Source organism: Xenopus laevis, chromosome 6S (genome assembly GCF_017654675.1).
Source record: "Xenopus laevis strain J_2021 chromosome 6S, Xenopus_laevis_v10.1, whole genome shotgun sequence".
NCBI classification, from domain to species: Eukaryota; Metazoa; Chordata; class Amphibia; order Anura; family Pipidae; genus Xenopus; species Xenopus laevis.
Genome location: NC_054382.1, coordinates 42916504 through 42939825, shown reverse-complemented (window position 1 = coordinate 42939825; position 23322 = coordinate 42916504). Strand labels below are relative to the sequence as shown.

Here is a 23322-nt window from a genome sequence, read left to right as displayed (position 1 = left end):
GTGAATAATAGAAAGCAGATGCGGAATCTCCAAGGCCGGGGTCAGTATAAAAAGCATTATATCATCCGCAAAAGCTATGACTTTTAACTGAATATTGAATATTTTTAAGTCATCTGCTAGATGTTGATCAGCTATAATAACATTTGAATTAATCTAAATTTAAGATAATATTTCAGACACAAGCAACCAAAGCTGAAGAAGTTGGATATTGATAGAAGGTTTTGGAAAGGCCTTCAAGTCCCGAGATTATTATTATTATTGAAAATCAGTGGTTATATCTATACGACCAAGGAATATTTTTGAACAGGTCTGGCTAACATGTGCCGTTACTTTTTATTTCATGTTTTATTATTAAATGGAAATTGTGTTTATTTCTGTTATATTTTGTAAAAAAAATTATTTAGGAGAAAAAAGTAAATATGAGGGCATTTGTGCAGCAGTTTTTTGAATGCCTTTATTGGAGGGCATGAGGCATTGTGAAATGGCTCCTTTGTGGCATCTTCTGCTTCTTTGGTGGTGAAATACGTAATTATTTGAGCCCATAGATCCTCAGTGGTTCCTAACCAGTGGCTCGCTAGCAACAACCCATTAGATGTTGCTCCCACTGTCCACAACACAGGTGATTATTTTTGAATTCCTGGCTTGGAAGCAAGTTTTAGTTGCATAAAAAAACAGGTGTTCTGCCAAAAAGAGTCTCCTGTAGGCTACCAGTCCACATAAGGGTTATCAAATAGCCAATCACAAGCCTTATTTGGAACCCCCAGGGACTTTCTGCATGCTTATCTTGCTTTTTTTATCTTGCTTTTCAACATGTGACTCACAGGACCCACATGGATGGCTGCAGTTTCAGTTATGGAATCCAATGTATAAGTTCTCATTGAAAAGAACAGAGAAACAGTTCCAAACAGTTTTTACTTTGTTTGCTGTGAAATCAAACAAATTGCTCAATGTTCTTAAAAGGAACAGCCCCTCAATTTGGTGGATGTATTGGAAGAGATCTGCAGCCTCACTGACATACTGAATACGGTTATGGTATCAGTTATCCAGAAACCCCTGAATTACGTAAAGGCAGTCTTCCATAGACTCCATTCCTTTTTTCTCTGTAATGATAAAACAGTAAAGGTATAGGATCCTTTATCCAGAAAGCTCCAAATTATGGGATGACACTCACACATTCAATTTTAATGAAATAGTTAAAATTGATATAAAAAATATTTTCTTTTTTTCTGCGTGATAATAAAACAGCAATTTGTACTTGATCCTAACTAAGATACAATTAATTAATCAATCAATCACTGGAGCCAAAACAAAAATCTACTGGGTTGTTTAACGTTTAAATGATTTTCAAGTAGACTTAAGGTATGAAGATCCAAATTACAGAATGTTCCCTTATCCGGAAAAAACCCAGTTCCCAAACATTCTGGATAACAGGCCCCAAACTTGTACTTTGTAATTCATCCAACGAAGATATAATTAATCCTTATTGGAAGCAAAATCAGCCCATTGAGTTTATTTGATGGTTACATGATATTTTAGTTGACTTATGGAAAGATCCATGAGCCGGAAAACCCAGGTCCTGAGCATTCTGGATAACAGGTCCGATACCTGTACTTTCTATGATGTCAAAATAAAGTAGCAGTCTAGAGCTGATAAGTGCCTAATGCAGAGTACAGTGGGTGTCTATAGCTGCCCTTAACTCTGCATAACATTTGTTACATTATTCAAGATAGGATGAGGGTGTTAACGGTATGATTAAAATGTTTTACTGGGGGAGATTTACATTGACACCAAAGCAAAGGTAATTTCTGACATTAGGTTATCCTTGCTGGAGGAAATCTAGTACAGGTCTGCCATCACTCTAAAGGTTTATATGCTAAAGTATTTTTTAAAGACTTTAACTTATATCATTTTATCCCAAAGCTAAAAATGTTACCCTTAATTTCAGGTTTCAGCGCTCTGTATTCTGACAGCTGAATCACTTAACATCTTTTATAATGGGCAAACCCAACACGGCCCCCTTTTTGTTCCACTCTGTTTAAATGGCAGGAATCCATTGGGAGCAGCAGAACACACTTCAGAGGAGCTAGAATCACTCAAAGGAAAATGTGCCTCTGCGGAGTCATTTCAGCGCTGCAAATATTTCTCAAAGTCTAATAGAGAATGTCAAAATGTCTGGCAATGGCATAATGTGATAATGTGCCAATATGTTCATGTCACGTGTAAATATGATCTCATAGTAATGCCATCTGTCACCACCAAAGTGAAGCATTTCTGAACATTGATTTTCTTCAATGGGAACACTAGTGGGTAAATGAATCATGTGAAGAAAGCTAAGTGAATAAAGTATGGCACCAGCAAAGGCCCATGGGGATCGGGATATGAAGCAATTTGGATATTCACTTAAATGAGGTTGCATTTATAAAATATGCATGTGCTATGGATCCTCTCCCTGTTGGAACCTCTCCATGTTTGTTTCAGGCAAGCAGAAATCATACAGGGCAAGCAGAAATCATACAGGGCAAGCTTGGATGATTTCTTGGACACAATATCAAAGGCTATTGTGATACTAAACTCTATAATTAGTATAGATATGGGTATGTATAATTTATGATATGGAGGGGTGTGTGTATGGATGCTGGGTTTTCATTTGGAGGGGTTGAACTTGATGGACTTTGTCAACCCGATTTAACTATGTAAGCTGGTTGTGTACATTGTTAGCACATAAATATGGAGCAGCAGAGAGGGATTGGCTACCAGGTCCGGGTCAGATGGATACACTTGAACATGATTGCACCTTTTTTGAGATTAAACACAGGCGATTACTAAACTGATGTGACATCTTTACAATATGCTCAGGAACTTACAACAATGTACAACTACTTTCAGTAAAAATATTGTTTTCAGTTGTATGGGAAACATTTAGGAAACGAAAAAACCCTTCTGATTTTCTCCCAACAAACTCTGCTTAAATATATATAAATATTTCTATATATATATATATATATATATATATATATATATATATATATATATATATATATATATATAGAAAAATAAACTAACACTATTCCCAGCAATGCATACTGCAGCCACACCAAGAAGGTAGAATGAAAGAACATGTCTTCTCCCCGACCATAATTTCTTCCATTAAAGAATAAAAGGATGGATATGACAGAACGTAGTATAGATATATAGGAGGACCCTGCGATTAACCCTGCGAGTGCTGCAGGTCTTTGCTCATGCCACACTGTGTTTTACCAGTAAACTTGCAGTACAGGTATGGGACCTGTTATCCAGAATGCTCAGGACCTGGGGTTTTTCCGGATAATGTATCTTTCCATAATTTGGGTCTGCATGCCTTAAGTCTACTAGAAAATCATTTATACATTAAATAAACCCAATAGGCTGGTTTTGCTTCCAATAAGGATTAATTATATCTTAGTTTGGATCAAGTACAAGCTACTGTTTTATTATTACAGAGAAAAAGGAAATCATTTTTCAAAATTTGGATAAAATGGAGTCTATGGGAGACAGCCATTCCGTAATTCAGAGCATTCTGGATATCTGGTTTCCGGATAAGGGATCCTATACCTGTATTATATAATAGGCTGTGCAAAAAAAAAGGTTTCTAATATAGTTAGTTAGCCAAAAATGTAATGTATAAAGGCTGCAGTGACTGGATGTCTAACATAATAGCCATAACACTACTTCCTGCTTTTCAGCTCTCTTGGTTACTAGGCAGCAACCAATCAGTGACTTGAGGGAGGGCCACATGGGTCATAACTGTTTGCTTTTGAATCTGAGCTACATGCTAAGGATCAATTGCAAAACTCACTGAACAGTTATGTCCCACAAAAATCTTTTATATACTGAAGTTATTGCACCAGCCTAAAGTTTGAGCTTCTCAATAGCAGCAATGGTCCAGGACTTCAAACTTGTCACAGGGGGTCACCATCTTGGAAAGTGTCTGCGACACTCACATGCTCAGTGGGCTCTGAGCAGCTGTTGAGAAGCTAAGCTTATGGGTTGTTGCTAATTATCAAGCAGAAGATGAGGTTGGTCTGTAATATAAATTGATGTTACAGGGCTGATTATTAAATCTTTCCATAGAAAATCTTTTAAACATTAAATAAACCCAATAGGCTGGTTTTGCTTCCAATAAGGATTAATTATATCTTAGTTGGGATCAAGTACAAGGTACTGTTTTATTATTACAGAGAAAAAGGAAATAATTTTTCAAAATTTGGATTATTCGGATAAAATGGAGTCTATGGGAGACAGCTATTCGGTAATTTGGAGCTTTCTGGATATCGGGTTTGCGGATAAGGGATCCTATACCTGTACTGAGCAAAGATGGGACTGAAAAAGTGTAAAAAGCATCAATGATGACACAATGGAGTAGGTAGGGGAAAGTTTTTGGTCTCAAAAGCAACACGTTTGTTACAGGACTTAACTAAATTCCTACAACTTTTCTTCCTCACGTAAAATTTTCTTTATTCCAACAGTATCCCCTAAGCCTTCATTCATTTTCCTTTAGACGTGTCTGCAACTGAAACCCTTTAGAAAGAACACTTGTAAATGCATCAGGGGATTTGCTTTATACTTATACTTATACAGATGGACAGCCACCTACTATTCTACAGTGGTCCTTATATCACCACACAACATTTTGGGTCCCTTTATCAAGTGAATATAAAGGTTTTTACACATGCTGAAGAACTAGTATAGACAAAATCCAGAAGCACACAAAAAATAGTTGCTGTGTGAAAATAGGTGATTTATTTAGCCCATTAGCATTTCACAAACAAGACAACTATTTTTGGTGTGCTTCTGGATTTTGTCTTTACTATTTGTGCCCTGCAAGGACCGTGCATTACCGTGCATGCTGAAGAACTAGTGCAAAAAGCACCGAGTTAACAGGGACTTTAAGCTCTTCCCAATTCAGCACAAAATCTGAGAAATTAGGAAAAAAAATGATTTCTGCACAAGCCTAATGTCTATATTGCCCTATTATAGACACTTACCATTCTGTAGCTCAAGATACACTGCAAGCAGGATTGCCTCTGGTGGGATTTCTTTAGGGTGGATCATGGAGGCAGCCTTGGAAAAATGAAATGAACCAAGAAAATCTTTATATACACAATCAATCAGACACAAGATGATGCTCCTTAGCAAAGCTCATATTAAGATTTGGCCAGCCACCTTTAGCTCTAATAACTCCCATGGATACAACACATCAGTCACTGTCTGTACGTTATACCTCCCACAGCAGCTTAGTCTGGCTGATGCATATAAAAGAATATGAGAACAGAATACAGAGCTGAGAGAAGAAGCAAAACGTATTTACTGATCCCAAGTGTTTGATAATTAAAATGGATTTAAAAACACGTCAGATTTCATAACCATTCTTGCAGACAATTAAAAATAAACTATTATATTCAATAGAAAAACACCATGACTGTGTATATGTGCACCTGAGATAGGGAACCTGTAAGCTCCACTGGGCAGTGCTTGTTGTGAATGGTTGTGCGTTTGAGATAAAGCTCTGTATAATAGGGAATAGGGGAACTATAATGAACAATAACCATATGAAATATGTGCTAATTTGATTTGTTCAGAACTTATTCCCAACAGGTGGCTGAGGAAGCAAAGAGCTGAAAAAGAAAAATCCATTATCTAATTAAGGAGAAGGCAAGTGATTTATTTCCTTAAGGTGTCAACACTTCTGCACCCTCGCCTGGAACCTCTGATAGCCCCTAATTAGGTACTGTATACCTGTAACTATTCAAGCTGATAAATTTCTATAAAAGCCAACTCTGCTGCTGGCTACAAGAGGAACAGAGCTGCAGTGTAAGACCAGATTGAAATGACTTTATATGGCCTCATACATATAGTTCTCTTAGTACGTAGTACTACAGCACCATTTATTTTAATGCTGCAAGAACAGCTCTGATGTGGCCCCAGCAACATGAAAAAGGCCGTTTGATTTTTATATATATATTATTCATTTTTACAACTTATTGTGAAAGGATACTAATCCATGCCTGTATAGGTGTATTCAAAGTAGTAGTTTTGACTCTGCTTAGCACTGAAACCCAGAATGAATCTCTATTTGTGTGCTGAACTACTGTACAAGAATATTCCTGTATCTCCCTCAAGCCCTGACTACATGGTTGTTTTGTGTTCATTTACATTAATTGGGAGTTCAGTGCTGTGGAGTTATTGCATGTGGAACAGCCCAAATGGCCCAAAGCTGTGTACATTCTTAAAGCTTCCTGAGCAACATCTAATGCAATAGTGCCCAATAGCTCACTTGTAAGGTGCTGTCATATTCAAAGCAATTTGTATTCATTTGCAATTCTGCAGTAAAAAATAAATCTAGGGCCTGGTTATAATCCTTTGCATCACGGACATGAGTTAGTGTCAGATAAGTTTCATATCCCTCTCCCTAAACCTATACTTGGGTGCTTTGCTTTTAATTTTGAAATCTGACATTGGGCTAGACATATTGTCAATTTCCCAGCTGCCTCCAGTCATGTGACTTGTGCTCTGATAAACTTAATTCACTCTTTACTGCTGTACTGCAAGTCGGAGTGATATCACCCCCCCCAGCAGCCTAACAACAGAGCAATGGGAAGGTAATGAGATCGCAGCTCCCTAACACAAGATAACAGCTCCCTGGAACATCTAAGAACAGCACTCAATAGTAAAAGCCAAGTCCCACTGAGACTGATTCAGTTACATTAAGTAGGAGAAATAACAGCCTGCCAGAAAGTAATTCCATCCTAAAGTGCAGGCACAAGTCACATGACTGGGGCAGCTGGGAAACTGACAAAATGTCTAGCCCCATGTCAGATTTCAAAATTGAATATAAAAAATCTGTTTGCTCTTTTGAGAAATGGATTTCAGTGCAGAATTCTGCTTGAACAGCACTATTAACTGATGCGTTTTGGAAAAAACATGTTTTTCCATGACAGAATCCCTTTAAGGACAATCACAGATAATGTGCTTTGAAGCTGCTCTGGGCAGTAACAAATGTCTCAGTACTGTCATCAGTCTAGGGCAGTGGTCCCCAACCAGTAGCTCGTGAGCAACATGTTGCTCTCCAACCCCTTGGATGTTGCTCCCAGTGGCCTCAAAGCAGGTGCTTATTTTTGAATTCCAGGCTCAGAAGCAATTTTAATTGCATTAAAACTAAGTATAGTGCCAAGTAGAGCCTCCTGTAGGCTGCCAGTCCACATAGGGGCTACCATATAGCCAATCACAGCCCTTATTTGGCATCCCAAGGGACTTTTTCATGCTTGTGTTGCTCCCCAACTCTTTTTACATTTGAATGTGGCTCATGGGTAAAAAAAGGTTGGGGACCCCTGGTCTAGGGTGACCCACTGCTGTCAACATGAAGAGACCATTAGCATATATTGGGGTGATGACTATACCACCAATTACAGTATAAATGTAGTTATCACAAAATTTTTACTCAACGTCTTACAGCAGTTTCAAAATAGCGAATTATTCACAGGTCTATGTTAGTGGTCTGGGGCTTAAAAGCTCCTTGCTTTCTCACTAGAGCTCCTGAGTTAAAGGAACAGTAACACCAAAAAATGGAGGTGTCCTGAACTAATGACAATATAATGTACTGTTGTGCTGCACTGGTTAAACTGGTGTGTTTGCTTTAGAAACTCTACTTTAGTTTATATAAACAAGCTGCTATGAAGCCATGGGGGCAGTCATTCAAAGCTGAAAAAGGAGAAAAGGCACAGGATACTCAACAGTATTGCAGGGCACAACTATATTATGGTCTTTCTTTTAAAACACAAATTTTTTGGTGTTACTGTTCCTTTAAGGGTAAGGGCACAATGGTCTTATTACTCAGTTAAAGTGGCCATACACAATAAGATCCATTTGTTTGGAGAAGTCACCAAACGAGCAGATCTTTCCCTGATTTGCCCACTAACGGCAGGGTGATATTGGATTTATCCGAACGTTTGGTCCTAGGGCCAAACAATCAAATTACAATGAAGAAAATGGGTCATAGGACTGCATCAACTAACTGATGAGGTCCTTGGTCGCGGGAAAAAAAAAAATCAAAACTGCCCGATAGATAACAGGCCAATTTTTTTTTTCTTCTGATTTCGATCAAGGGGGCACCAGTCAGAAGCCCCCACAGATGGGCGGGCAGATAAAACTGCCAAATCGGTTTAAAAGACCGATATCACCAGCTTTAATCTGCCCGTGTATGGCCACCTTTACACTGTTTGCTGTAGGACCTGATTTTGAATGTGAGTTTACATATTTTGACCAAACTGTGGTACTAACGCCTCATTTTTTGTAATAATTCATTTTAAAGGCAAACCGTGTGCTAGCAATCTTTCTTCTTCTTTTCGTGTCAAAATAGTGGCAATTTCTGATAAGGGTTTCAAGAAGAGCAGTGAAATATAGGTTTGCCACCTACTGCACCACATCTTTTAGAATTGGTTGCTGGCACTGGCCAATCCTGTGAATAGTAGTCAACAGAACAGCACCACCAGTCTGTAAATGAGCTCCAGATACACCAGATAGAGAAAGTACTTTTACTTTTGTTCTGCACAACTACAATTTTCATCAATAAAACACCATAAGCTATTAGTAACATGGAGATGGCATACCTGGTGTAGACACTTGCGTGCTTTGTCATATTCGCTACGTAAACAGTAAGCACTCCCAAGATTAAACAGCATCATTGTTCGAGCAGAAGTTACTGAACTTGGGTAACACTGAGGTATCTGTTTACCAGCTAAAAACAAAAAAAAAATACGCAAATGATTATGTATATATAGGTCTACATGAACAACATTGTATGCCACCAAACATATATGTAGCCGGAGCTACTCCCGAGCTTCACACTCAATTGTTTACGGTAATTGTACTAGACGGGATAAGACTATAATTTTCTAAGTATTTACTTAAAGTCCCTGTGTTGCTCACCATTAAACACTTTTTGGTCCAGGTGCCCTCTGCCCCGGACCCCTCACTTAAGGCTGGGAGTAGGTATAATCCACTTAATCTCCCCACAAACAGGACAAAATACATGAGGTATATAAAGAGAGTCTTACGCCGACATCACTGTGAGCCGGGTGCAGCTGCCCAAAGTCCATCACTAAGAAGAACGTAATCAGCAAATCAGCAGCGCACTCCGGAACCACTTCAAAGTACCTACCACACGCTCCCAGATCACCAGAAAAAGCAAACAATCTTTATTTCCACATCTGATTCACACACATAGCATCTGAGGTCTGACGCGTTTTGTGGCTACGCATTTCCTCAGAGTGCGTCTCTGAGGAAGTGCGTAGCCATGAAACGCGTCTTTAAAGTGGTTCCGGAGTGCGCTGCTGAACTTGCTGAGCTCCATGAACAACACTGCTCATAGGGCAATCCACATGCCAAAAAACCATGTAATGTAGAAATTGAGTACCACTCCTCCTTCTTATTTAATTGTCCAAAAATACTTTCAGCGAAACAAAAACGTGTAGCAAGTGCTGGTGCTAATGCATTTAAATGATTCTCACAGGGTTCAAGGGAGGGTTATTTGAGGCTTGTGGCCCCACATGTGGGTATACTTGCCATAACACAAAAGCTGCAATTTTGAAGTCAAAAAAGCTCACCAGATTCCATGGGCTCATTTTCTCCTTTGTCAGAACCTATGTAAAAAAGGAAGAGGAAAGCAAATAAGTGGGTTGGGAAACAAAACAAATATATGGCATAATAATAATATATGGCACACTAAGCAGGATACAGAAGATAATTGTAGGATCTTCCTCAGATTATTAAAATTGTTGCAGTTTGTCTTCATTCACCATGTGCACCATGACCAGCTTGCTGTATGGACTGCATCTCTAAGAAACCAATGTTATCCAACATAGATGCCATTATACCTTGGGGAGCAGGATATTTTTCATCAAACCTATAAGATGATAAAGGTTTGTGCCCTTCTTAATAAAATGGGTAACTTTCATTAGCATGATAGCTAGGGTAATTTGGACCCAGCAACCAAAAATTGCAAAGTGGTGAGCTGATGAATAAAAAGCTAAATAACTAAAAAAAACACAAATAAAATATGAAAACCAATTGCAAAATGTCCAGAATGTCACTCTCTACATCATATGGGACCTGTTATACAGAATGTTTGGGACCTGGGGTATTCCAGATAATAGATCTTTCCATAATTTGGATCTTCATACCTTAAGTCTACTAGAAAATCATGTAAATCTTAAATAAACGAAAAAAGGCTTGTTTTGCTTCCAATAAGGATTAATTATATCTTAGGTGGATCAAGTACAAGGTATTATTACAGAGAAAAAGGAAATCATTTCTAAAACTTTGGATAATTTGGATAAAATGGAGCATATGTGAGACGGTTGTTTCGTAATTTGGAAGTTTCTGGATAATGGGTTTCTGGATAACGGCAATGAAAGAAGAATCGGTGAGCACTCCACGTCCACTCAATGTTAACGAAGAACCTTTATTTCAACATATTAAAAGCAAAACATCATCCTGACGCGTTTCGCATCCACGATACATAGTCATAGGCATTCATAAGTGCCGAATGGATTACTTAAATCTAAGGAACTTTGCATTCCATTTAATCAAATGATATAATGTAAACGAGGTGTAATTTATTTTAACTGTTAAAATGTTTGGCTGTTTTGTAAGGGGGTTAATCACCCAGGTTTTAATGATTGTATAATCAATGATGTAACATCCAGTGTTTTAGATTTAAGTAAGCCATTCGGCACTTGTGAATGCCATGCCTATGACTACGTATCGCGGATATGAAACGCGTCACGACGATGTTTTGCTTTTAATATGTTGAAATAAAGGTTCTTCATTTTGAGTGGCCGTGGAGTGCTCGCCGATTCTTCTTTCATTGCAGTCTCATCTAAGCTACGGGTTCGGGGCGATGCACCCGAGTCATCTTCTTCATCGGGTGAGTGGAATTTTTCCGCAAATTATCCTCATAACTGCTGTTTTAAGTGTTTGCTGATCCAAATGCTGGACCTGGGGTTCGTACACATGGGTCAGCGTTTTCTTTGGGTAAGCGTTCCTATGGGTCCGCTTTAGGGTTAACACCGCTCATTTGTGAATTCACTTCAGTGGCAAAGTCCTATGTTTATATGGGGTTAACACCTAGCGGTTAATTATAAATATGGGGTTAACTCCTAGCGGTTAATTATATATATATATATTTCAGGACCTACCGAACTGAGTATTCTTTTTGTTTTTTCATGTAGATATAAGTTTCCGGATAACGGATCCCATACCTGTACTAAAATGTAACTCCTTTAAAAGCATGTGCTGAGACGGGGGGGGGGGGCTAGTTATTGTTTCAATACAAGCTTCTTGTGTCTTCTCCCCCATGTCCTGGTCATCATGACATTTAGGGAGTTATTTACTAAACTCCGGTTGGGCTTTTTTGGTGAAAAACTCGAATTTTAAGCTTTGCTTTTTTATTTTTTTCTAATTTTTTTTTAGAGATTTATTAAATTCTGATGCAGCAAAAAGTCAGATTCCTTAAAATCTGCCATACCAGGGGTTGTATATAAATCAATGTCCCTATCCTATCTTGAAGCTTCTGTGGTCTGTGCTGGAATTGGGCAAGGAAAAAATGCTTTTCGGACAATTCAAAAAAAATCTGGCTTTTCAGGCGAAAAAAAAAAATCAAGCTATTGGGGAAAATTTACTAAAAAAAAAAAACCTGTACAATTCGGGTTTTCGCTCAATTTTTTTTGAGTTTTTACCTGAACCAATTAAATCAAGCTTTTTAAATAAGAAGGCCAAATTGAGGATTCTAGTTTGGTCAGACTTTTTTGTATTTAAATAATCAGAACAATTGGGATTTTGATAGATAACCCCCTGTAAGCCCCACTGAGCAGAGGGCAGTATTTCTGAACAAAATCCTCAGTCAAAAGCAAGTAGGTCTATGTAAGGTCTGGTTATTATTTATGCATGAGTTGCTTGATTTAGCTTGCTCTGTCTCAATCTTGTATAAATAAATGATGCACTGAAGAAGCATGCACTGTGCAAGTGTGTCTACATGTGTGCTCATTACCATTAGTTGCAGCAAGAAGGCAGATAAAAGTATGCTTTTCATCCAGTGTGCTTTCATTTACCTTGCTCCTGCTCATTGGAAGAGACCCCTAGAGACACATCTGTGACATTCTCAGGGTTCAGATGAGTGATGGCATCCGAAATCCTGTCCAAGGAGATGAGAGCTTCTGCAGCATATAAATGGCCCAGGAACCTGGATCATGTGATAGAAACAACTGCATGTTAACATTATATGAAGAATGAAGCAATGCTGCCTTGTAAAGATCAGGGCAGGGGCTAAACTTCTCAAGTATTCAGCCTACAGTTCGACAGCTCAAGCCTGCGCTACAAGTTAACAAGGCAGTGACCTTTAACCCTTTATGTGCCACCTAGGTCATATAGCTCCCATTTCTGCTGAATATTTAACATTCCAGTCCATTACAGTTTGGACTGACATCAGAGGGGGTGGGGCAGTTTAATAGGACTGCCTGTCAATCTATTTGTGTGATAAAACAATGTTATAATAGAAAACATCATGATTACTATACATTCCATTCCTCAAATACAATTTTACTAAAAACTGTCTTTATGTGTTCATACAAGAACATTCAATGTATTGTACATTCTAGGAGACAAAAGGACTGAGTTATTTTTACATTTTTGCCTACAGCTCAAGTATATTTTGCAGAAAATATCCTTACAAAGCATAGTGCAGATTTATTAAGGTTCGAATTTTTAAATTCGAATTTGGTCAAAACTCGCTCATTTGAATTTTAATTCACCAACCTGAATTTGAATGTAAGATTGATCGCACCTCGACCATGGAAACAGTTCTAATTAGAATATTCGCCACCTAAAACCTGCCAAATTCACGTACAAGTCAATGGCAGTGGCCCTTTGAACCATGTTAAATACCTTTCTGGACATTCAAGTTATATTTCTTAGAGGAAAGCTTGATTCAAACTTTCGGGTCATTCATATTTGATCGAATATTGGACGTTTGAGTTTTTCCGTAAAATACCCTCCCATTCGAGTTGTGAGTAAATTAATTAAGTTTATTTAGGAGTTAGAAAAAATTCACATAACTTCGAAATTCAACCTTTGATAAATCTGCCCTAAAAAACTGCACAAAAATAAAAGTGCAAACAGAATATGAAAAAACAATTATCAAACAAAAACATTTGTCCCTTTTTCCAAGAAATGCTTGTAACAAACAAGCCTAGATTAGAAAGACTATGCAGGAGGTCTTAGCTCACTTGAAAGTATTTTTGGAATGTCTCATACAGGTCTCTCCTCCCCCTCTTCTCATCATGACCAAATTAATGAATGTGACAGAGCCAAGAGGCCCAGTGAGGCATACTAAACCTCACAGTGAAGTGGGCTCGCTCAGATTAGAGGAGGAGATCCCCTGCCATATACTGAATAAATGCACATACAATGGGGCGGGGAGGGAAACTCTGATGTCACAACATATATACTATTAAATACAAATCTCAGTTATGGTTTACATGTGCAAAAAAGATGAGAAAAACAAACCAGAAAATATCCCTTAAAGTGGTGGTTCACCTTTAGGTTAACTTTTGGTATGTTATAGAATGGCCAATTCTAAGCAACTTTTCAAATGGTCTTCATTATTTATAGTCTGCCTTTTTCTGACTCTTTCCAGCTTTCAAATGGGCATCACTGAGCCCATCTAAAAAATAATGGCTCTGTAATGCTGCAACTGTATTGTAATTGCAACTTTTTATTACTCATCTTTCTATACAGGCCTCTCCTATTCCTATTCCAGGTTCTTATCCAAATCAATGCATGGTTGCTAGGGTAATTTGGACCCTAGCTACCAGATTACTGAAACTGCAAACTGGAGAGCTGCTGAATAACTCAAAAACCACAAATAATAAAAAAATGAAAACCAATTGTAAATTGTCTCAAAATATCACTCTTTACACCGTACTAAAAGTTAACTCAAAGGTGAACAACATAAGGTCAATATAAAACCTTCTTTTCTGTGATTTTTCATATTTGTATTGAATCAGAGATGCCATCTGCTTGTATTAAAAAATAGCTAAACTGCAAATAGTATAAATAATCTTGCCCAAAAGGTAAGATTTTTCAGTTTGTCGTTAGAAGGCAAATAATCTTGAAACCAGTTTGGCACAGTTTAATACGCTCATCTAAAGAAAAAACAAAAACGCACCAACAAAGCTGTCACTGTCGGATACAAGTCATAAAACTGATGCGAGGAAATGACCGGTTATGGTTCAGTGATTCACACTTAGGGGTCACTCCGTGCTTGGATTCTGACCCTCTTGATCTCTTTAACTCTTTCTTAGGGGCTGCATGTCATGTATGGCTGGCTAATAATCAAGCTTCTCAAGCAGCACTTTGTTATTTTACATGAAATTAAGCAACTCAAACATTTTGTTCAAGAATGTATTGTTATCAACCTTTATTTATATAGTGCCTGCACATTTACACAGCACTTTACAGAGATTGTTAATCATTCTGAGCGGTTCTGTCGTATGCTGATTGTGCATAAATATTTGTACAAGATCATTGTTTATGTGGAGGGATGAGTGAAATATTTTGCTGTGTTTTGCTGAGACTATAGACTATGATGGATACTTTTAAAAAAATGTTGTGCAAAAAAACGCCCATTGACTTCTATGTGTTAGACTACTTTTTTGTTGTTTTTCTAATTTTTGTCTAAACTAAATGGGTCAGATTTGCCCATCGCTATTTAGGTGTATTCATTGTATTTTGAATTCATTTTCTGTGTGGAGTATTTTTTGCACATTTATTACATATGGGCAGCACAGTGAGCTGACAGCTATATGAGTGTCTCTTGCTTACAGCATTCACCCTTCAGCAGGCAGCTAACAAAGATTTATTCCTAAATTACACTGCAAATAATTCACTCTACAATATATTAGTTGTAATATTGGTGTGTAGACAGCCATCTCAGATAATTTTGCCTGGTCTTGTGCTTCCGGAAAGAGCCAGCACTTTAGGATGGAACTGCTTTCTAGCAGGCTGTTTTCTCCTACTCAATGTAACTGAAGGTGTCAGAGTGGGACCTGGATTTTACTACTGAGTGCTGTTTTTAGATCTACCAGGGAGCTGTTATCTTGAGTTAGGGAGCTGCTATCTGGTTACCTTCCCATTGTTCTGTTGTGAGGCTGCTGGGAGGGGAGTGATATCACTCCATCTTGGAGTGACTGAAGTTTATCAGAGCACAAGTCACATGACTGGGGGCAGCTGGGAAACGGACATGTCTAGCCCCATGTCAGATTTCAAAATTAAATATAAAAAAAATCTGTTTGCTCTTTTGAGAAACGGATTTCAGTGCAGAATTCTACTGGAGCCTTTTGCAAAAAACATTTTATTCCCTAAATACTTAGCCCCAGCAATAATCCCCTTATCTAGCCCCCCTACAGCAAAATGACCATGGCACATTTTGATTGCTGCTATTTGTGGCAACAATTACATTGCTACCACTCATCCCAGATCTCTTTGGCACACTATAATACTGCTTGAAATGTTTTTAGCAGGTTAGTGCTTCCTATTAAGCATTCTGAGATGAGTATACGCATTATGATTGCAGCCACATGTAAGTTGATCAAAATACCATGCATTCCATGGACTTTACTGGTACAGTATTACGTCAGTTCTGCTGAGCACAAACCACAATGAGTCAGAACTAACGCTTCACTGTTCACTTATATAAGCTCTAAATTCCTTTGCTTGTATGTATATATGCGTGTATATATTTATATAGCAATAGATATATAAAAACAGTATAATAATAGGACAAAGATCAGCATAATATATAAATATAAAAATAATGTTATGTTTAAGTGCGAACTGTAAGAAGGCCCATGACCAGTAGCTTTCAGACACAAGACAAGAATAATAAGAGACACATTTACATTCGTTGTGAATAAGAAATGTTTAGCAACAAAATAAAATATGAAGGGAGGTCAAGTAAGTAAATTTACTGATGAGAACAGGGAAAACGGGTATTTTGAACTATTGTTTTTTTTTTTGTCCGTTTATACTACAGAGGAAACCAGTAACAAATTCTAATAATGTAACCGTTAATGGCTGGTCAACTAGACTAGACCTGTAAATGTAAACTAAGGTCCAGGACATGATGGAATTCATGGCAGGGTACAAAAAGATTGCCAATCCACATTTGTTACATTTTCTGGATTCTTCAAAGACTGTCATATTGCAGTGAGATAGACAAATTGATAATGTAGTGCCATTATTTGAAATGAGATGCCACTCTCAGACTGAAAACTATTGGCCGGTTAGTTTGACATCGGTGGTAGAAAATATTTTGGGGGGGGATAAGGGATAAGATACTAAAATACAAATGTAACCAATCTATGAGAGGGTGAGCAGAAACCTTTCTGCCTCTAAAACATATCACAATTCTTTAAATACTGTAATGTTTTTTTTGACAGGGTTCTAGTCACCTGTTGTATTGGTTGTTTTTGTATGTAATCTTGTACAGTCATATGAAAAAGCCTGCATAATAATTTACTCCACTTTCAACAAAAAAAGATAACAGTGGTATGTCTTTAAATTCCCAGGAACATCTGAGTACTGCAGTGTTTTCTGAACAAAGATTTTTAGTGAACCAGTATTCAGTTGTATGAAATTAAATCAAATGTGAAAAACTGGCTGTGCAAAAATGTGGGTACCCTTGTAATTTTGCTAATTTGAATGTATGTAACTGCTCAACTGTCAGGAAATGGAAGACCACAGGCACAGTTGCTGTAAACCCTAGGTCTGGCAGGCCAAGAAAAATACAGGGGCGGCATATGCGGAGGATTGTGAGAATGGTTACAGACAACCCAAAGATCACCTCCAAAGACCTGCAAGAACATCTTGCTGCAGATGGTGTATTTGTACATCGTTCTACAATTCTGTATGGCAGGGTGATGAGAAAGAAGCCCTTTCTGCATTCGCCAGTTGTATGCATTTGTCATTTCGGAACAAAGTGCTGTTATTTGGTAATAACAAAAAGCGCTTTGCATGGCGGAAGATGAATACCACATTCCAAGAAAAACACCTGCTACCTACTGTCAAATGTGGTGGAGGTTCCATCATGCTGTGGGGCTGTGTGGCTAGTTCAGGGACTGGGCCCTTGTTAAAGTCGAGGGTCAGATGAATTCAACCCAATATCAACAAATTTTTCAGGATAATGTTCAAGCATCAGTCACAAAGTTACGCAGGGGTTGGATATTCCAACAAGACAATGACCCTAAACACACTTGGAAATCTACAAAGCCATTTATGCAGAGGGTGAAGTACAATATTCTGGAATGGCCATCAGAGTCCACCGACTTGAATATCATTGAAAATCTATTGAATGATTTGAAGCAGGCTGTCCATGCTCGGATTTTGTATGGACGAATGGTCTAAAATACCTCTATCCAGACACTCATCAAAGGCTATAGGAGGCGTCTAGAGGCTGTTACATTAGCAAAAGGAGGCTCAACTAAGTATTGATGTAATATCTCTGTTGGGGTGCCCAAATTTATGCACCTGCCTAATTTTGTTATGATGCATATTGCATATTTTCTGGTAATTCAATAAACTTTATGTCACTGCTGAAATACTACCGTTTCCATAAGGCATGGACTTTAGGGTTGCAGGGGATACAGTGGTGTAACTAGATATAATGTTTTAATTGTAAGTACAATTTAATTAGATAGTTGTACATAAAGGTGACAAATGTTTACCTAAACATACTCTCTGATCAAATCTACTTTTTCAGGAAGTATCTCCTTTTACCTCAACAGTGAAATGCTTCCAGGCTGCATGCGAGCCTTCATAATTAACGGGGTTGTTCACTTTTATCTAAACTTTTAGTATTATGCAGACAGTGATATTCTGAGACAATTTGCAATTTTTTATTATTTGTGGTTTTTGAGTTATTTAGCTTTTTATTCAGCAGCTCTACAGTTTGTAATTTTGGAATTCTGGTTGCCAGGGTCCAAATTACCCTAGCAACCATGCATTGATTTGTATAAGAGACTGGAATATGAATAGGAGAGGGGACTGAATAGAAAGATCAATGCTAAAAAGTAGTAATAACAATAGATTTGCAGCCTTACAGAGCATTTGTTTTAAGATGGGGTCAGTGACCCCCATTTGAAAGCTGGAATGAGTCAGAATAAGAAGGCAAATAATTCAAAAACTATAAAAAATGAAGACCAATTGAAAAGTTGCTTAGAATTAGCCATTCTATAACATACTAAAAGTTAACTTAAAGGTGAACCACCCCTTAAAGGCTGGTCTTACAGCTTCATGAACACTGTCCATATTTACCATTGCTTTCTAAGGGCAGATACACATGGAGATTCCGGGAGATTAGTCACCCGGCGACAAACCGCCTTTTCTTCGGGCGTCTAATCTACCCGAACTGCCTTCCCACCAGCTAGAATCTAAATCGCCGGCGGGATGGCACTCCGAGTGCTTCGTTTTCCCAAGTAGCCTAAAGTTGCCTCACGATGAAGCCCTACACTGAGGGAATACCTATTTAATTCAGGGAAATATCTTGCCTGTTTTTGTTGTTAACATGTAAAGATAATTGGAGTTTTGCTTATTGAGTGGAAACTGGGGTAGAGCTAGATCAGTTGCCTGCAGTAAGATCGAGAGCAAAGGAATTTGTTGTGAATGCAGAAACATTTCACTTATATGCTTTCATCACGTTATACAAGTATATTCTGTGAGACAAGAGAATTATTATACTTACTTAAGGGATCCCGACAACCGTGGCTGCTGTAGAAGTTTTTCAGCATGGTTTAGTGCCATGAGGTTATCACCCAAAGCAAGGGCAACATAGGCAATGCAAGCAAGAACAGAACACCTGTAGGATGAAGAGAACATTGAATGCTATTGTAAGAAAATAACTGTAAATAACCCTGTTTATAATGTAAAATGTATAAATGTTGTTCTGCATCAGATATATCCAAGTCCTCCAGCAAATCAGTTCAACTCTGAGCATCTACCAGTAGCTCAAAGCTGGAATTCAACAACAGTTGGTGGAAGGGCCATAGACTGGGCAAATTACTCTGATGTACCATATACCCAGTCTAAAATAAAATAAAATACACTACATGCAAATAAATTGACATGTTTAACTTATTTATTCAAGGGAATACATTTTGTGTACAAATGGACTGTACAGAATTAAGAATTAGCTTGCTATGGCTTTATTTCAGTCAGCATTACATTAATCTGTGAGAGAAAAGGTTAATTCCTGTTCTGCCTGATACCTAATCATCAAAACTCCTTAGAAAACACTGATGGCACCACTGGCACCTGTTTATCTGCAAACCATGACAAAATCTGTGCTTCTATACTTTCTGTAATTTAAATACTGCAGCATAGACACCACTACAGACTTCTGTCAACTGGAGAATCTCTCCCTTACTAGTGCATGGCTCCCTCCTCCCATGTAATCAAAACCATTAACGTGAATGGAAAAAGCGAGTGTGATAGATTATATTCCCGAAAGACATAAATACTTACCTTTGGGTCAGCAAATTAACTTATGCTTATTTGAGTGTATGTCAAGGGTATGGAGAGGTAAGGAACAGAACTAGGAACCAGATCATTTTAAAAGCCTTGGGTGTGAAACAGTTTTGTATCTGCATGTGATACCAACACTTCACATTGAACACCAAACTTATCTCTACAACATTATTATACAAATAAAAATGGGATAGGCACTAAGGTAATATAGTGAATTAAAATACAGCTTACAAAGATGCCAAACAAATGCATCTCAAATAACATGAGATTATGGCTGTTTAGGCTTTTCTTTCACACGTTGGGCAAATTAAAGATGCCAATTCAGCAGTTTATCTGCCCATGTGTGGGGGCTTCCGACGGGTCTCCTCGATATTGATCTGGCAGGTTTGATTTTACCTGTGATGGAGGACTGCATCGGCTAGTTGATGCGGTCCTATGACTCTCAGCACCCGTTTCCTTCATATAATCCGACTGTTTGGCCCTATGGTCGGACGTTCGGATTAACCCAACATCGCCCCATCGTTCATGGGCATAACGGGGAAAGATCTACTTGTTTGGTGAGGTCACCAAACGTGCTGATCTTTCCCCGGCAGGGTGAAAGATCAGCTTTCAAGGAGAAACAAACTCTTTATTTAAAAAAAACCCTACCCTAAATAGACTGCCCCTCCCCCCCCCCAACCTAGCTGCCAACCTGGGCAAATGCCCCAAACTCTTTACTTACCCCTCTGTACAGATTCTGTCCAGCAGAGTTCACAGGCGCCATCTTCAGTCACTTCGGTAATATTCGGAATAAGGACGGCTCTTAGTCAATTTTCAGCGCATACACAGTTGTTGCGGAAAAGAAAATTGCTTCAACTGCGCATGCGCCGCTTCGCAGGTCTCCTTCCGAAGATTACCGAAGAGAAGAAGATGGCTGCATGAGCTCTGCTGGACAGAATCTGCACGAAAGGGTAAGTAAAGAGTTAGGGGCATTTGCTGAGGGCAGGGCAGCTAGGGTGGGGGGAGGAGGGTCTATGTTGGGTTTTTTTTTTTTTAAATTAAGAGTTTGTTTCTCCTTTAAGAAAGCTTTTCTCTACTTTAAATTCTAGTCTGGTCACAGGACACAATGCCACCACTGTGACCTGAAAATATATCATGGGTTCATTAAATGTAAGCATTACATTTAGCCTTACAAACAGCATTAATTTAAACTGTGGATTGCCAAGTAAAACACATTACTTGTGGTGATCAGGTTTCACGATGGAAATTGGCCTTTTTCGCATCTTCCCGCTACTAAGCCATTCATTGGAAGTAAGGGCAATGGCATGAGTAGATTTACTGCAAACAACATAACATCCCTTGTACCATTGCCCTTAAGTGCTTTACTTGCAATGATATCAAGACATGTCTAAGGGTAAGGACACACGCAAAGATTCGGGGAACTTTAGTCGGCCATCGACAAATCGTCTCTTCCCCAGACGACTAATCTCCCCGAAACGCCTTTCAGCCGGCTAAAATGGAAATCGCCGGCCGGATGGCACTCTGAGCGCTTTGTTTTCCGAAGTCGCCTCACGAGGCCAACTACAGGTATGTCTCAAGCTATCCAATATAAATACATGGTAAGCAATTATTGTACTGGAGCCAGGAAACCTTCAGGAGTTGCAAAACAGTGGGAAGAAATTGCAAATATACAGTATATAACAGGTTGCACTATAATAGGGTGCAGAGAAGGGCAACTAAGCTCGTAAAAGGTATGGAAAATCTTAGCTATAAGGAAAGACTGGCCAAATTGGGGATGTTCATGAGGCGCTTAAGGGTTGATATGATAACTATATAAGGGGATCATATAATAATCTCTCTAATGCTTTATTTACCAGTAGGTCTTTCCAGCTGACACAAGGTCACCCATTCCGATTAGAAGAAAAGAGGTTCCGCCTAAATATTCTAAAGGGGTATTTTACAGTGAGAGCTGTGAAGATGTGGATTTCTCTCCCTGAATAAGTTGTACTGGCTAATACATTAGATAGCTTTAAGAAGTGGTTGGATGGCTTTTTAGCAAGTGAAGGAATATAGAGTTATGAAAGAAAGCACATAGTACAAGTTGATCCAGGGACTAGTCCACTTGCCATTTTGGAGTCAGGAAGGAATTCGCCCCCCCCCCCCCAGGCAAATTGGAGAGGCTTCAGATGGGGTTTTTTTTGCCTTCCTCTGGATTAACTGTCAGATAGGCAGGTTAAAAAAAGTAAAAAGGTTGAACTTGATGGACGTGTGTCTTTTTAAAACCTAACGTACTATGTATAACACGCATCTATTTTTTTTTTCTTCTATACTACAGGTATGGAATCCATTATCCGGAAACTGATAATCCAGAAAATTCAGAATTACAGAAAGGCAATCTCCAATGGATTTTTATCACAAATCCAAATTTTTGTGATAATTTCTGTAATAATAAAACAGTACCCTGTATTCTAATCAAAAAAAAAAAAAAAATTATATATATATATATATATATATATATATATATATATATATATATATATATATTTAATCCTTACTGGAAGCACAATAATTCTATTGGGTTTATTTAATATTTACTGTATATGATTTTCTAGTAGACTTAAGGTATGAATATCAAAATGACGGAAAGATCCTTTATCCAGAAAACTGCAGGTGCCTGGATACAGGACCCATTCCTTTAGTTTTAATGGTCATCAAATCAGATTACAACAGCGTAATATAGTTTTTACCTTTCATCTCACATTTTAAATGCTCACTCGAAGACTCATTTCATTGGATCAGTACACTTTTCAAATGAAGAAAACAAAAAACAAAATTGCAGTATGCTACTCTAAACAGCCTACAAGCAGGATTTCACTTTGTGCATTTACTTTTCATCTGCACCACTGTTCTCCATCCCAGAATGCTCTGCTGTGAAATACGTTAGCACCTCATAAATCGTTTTGGAAGGAGGGTTCCCTAGAAGCATTTAAGAAACAAACATTTTGTGCAAAAGGCCAAGGTGATAAGACTTTAGTTTTACCACATCCTTTTCCTGATTCTAACAGGAAAAAAATCCGAAAAGGAAATCAGTTACACATTTAGTGATGTTAAGATTATTAAAATAAAACAGTGCTTCCTGGACTGCAATCTCAGCACATGCAACACAGACAAGTTAAATAACAGAGGGTTGCTAAGAAAACTTGACATTAAGAAAGAGCATGGAGTATACACAGGGCTTGTTCTCAAATGTGCTTGTTCTTGAGCATCAGTAATGGCACCCAGATATCAGGTATACATTTGCATGGCTGACCATATGCTGCCTTTACACAGCAGGCACAAGTTGAACAGTCAAAGAAAGACAGGCAAATAGCTGGGGCAAGGTGTATAGTGGTCAAAAGACAGGGTGCTTAGTGTATTTACCATTCACCCCAGAACATGCATTTCTTAATACATTTATGAAGCCACTGCTTGACATCTCAGAAAGGATCACTATTTGTCCAGTGGCAGAAAGTGTGGGACACTCCTGCTTGGCTCCAAAAAAGGGGGAAGCAAATAAATACATACATACATACATACAGTACATACATAATAGATAATAAACGTAAGCCAAAAGACAGGTTCCATTTTGAAACATACACTAGGAAATAATACCGAAAGGCCAAGCAACAACATTTTCTTAGGGAAATATTATCCTGAAACTATTCATTTTGAAGATCTGCCAGACAAAGC

General features: G+C 38.2%; 1 protein-coding gene across 5 annotated transcripts in view; it reads right to left on the bottom strand.

Annotated features, from left to right (window-relative positions):
* Positions 1 to 23322, bottom strand: part of cnot10.S (CCR4-NOT transcription complex subunit 10 S homeolog) — a 71696-nt gene that overhangs the window by 3415 nt on the left and 44959 nt on the right. For all 5 annotated transcript variants that reach the window (XM_041567124.1, NM_001091113.1, XM_041567123.1 and 2 more), the window contains 5 exon segments: positions 18833 to 18946; positions 12147 to 12277; positions 9642 to 9677; positions 8646 to 8773; positions 5025 to 5100 (listed from right to left, as the gene is read on the bottom strand). In XM_041567124.1, coding sequence (XP_041423058.1) covers positions 5025 to 5100; positions 8646 to 8773; positions 9642 to 9677; positions 12147 to 12277; positions 18833 to 18946 — 485 coding nt within the window.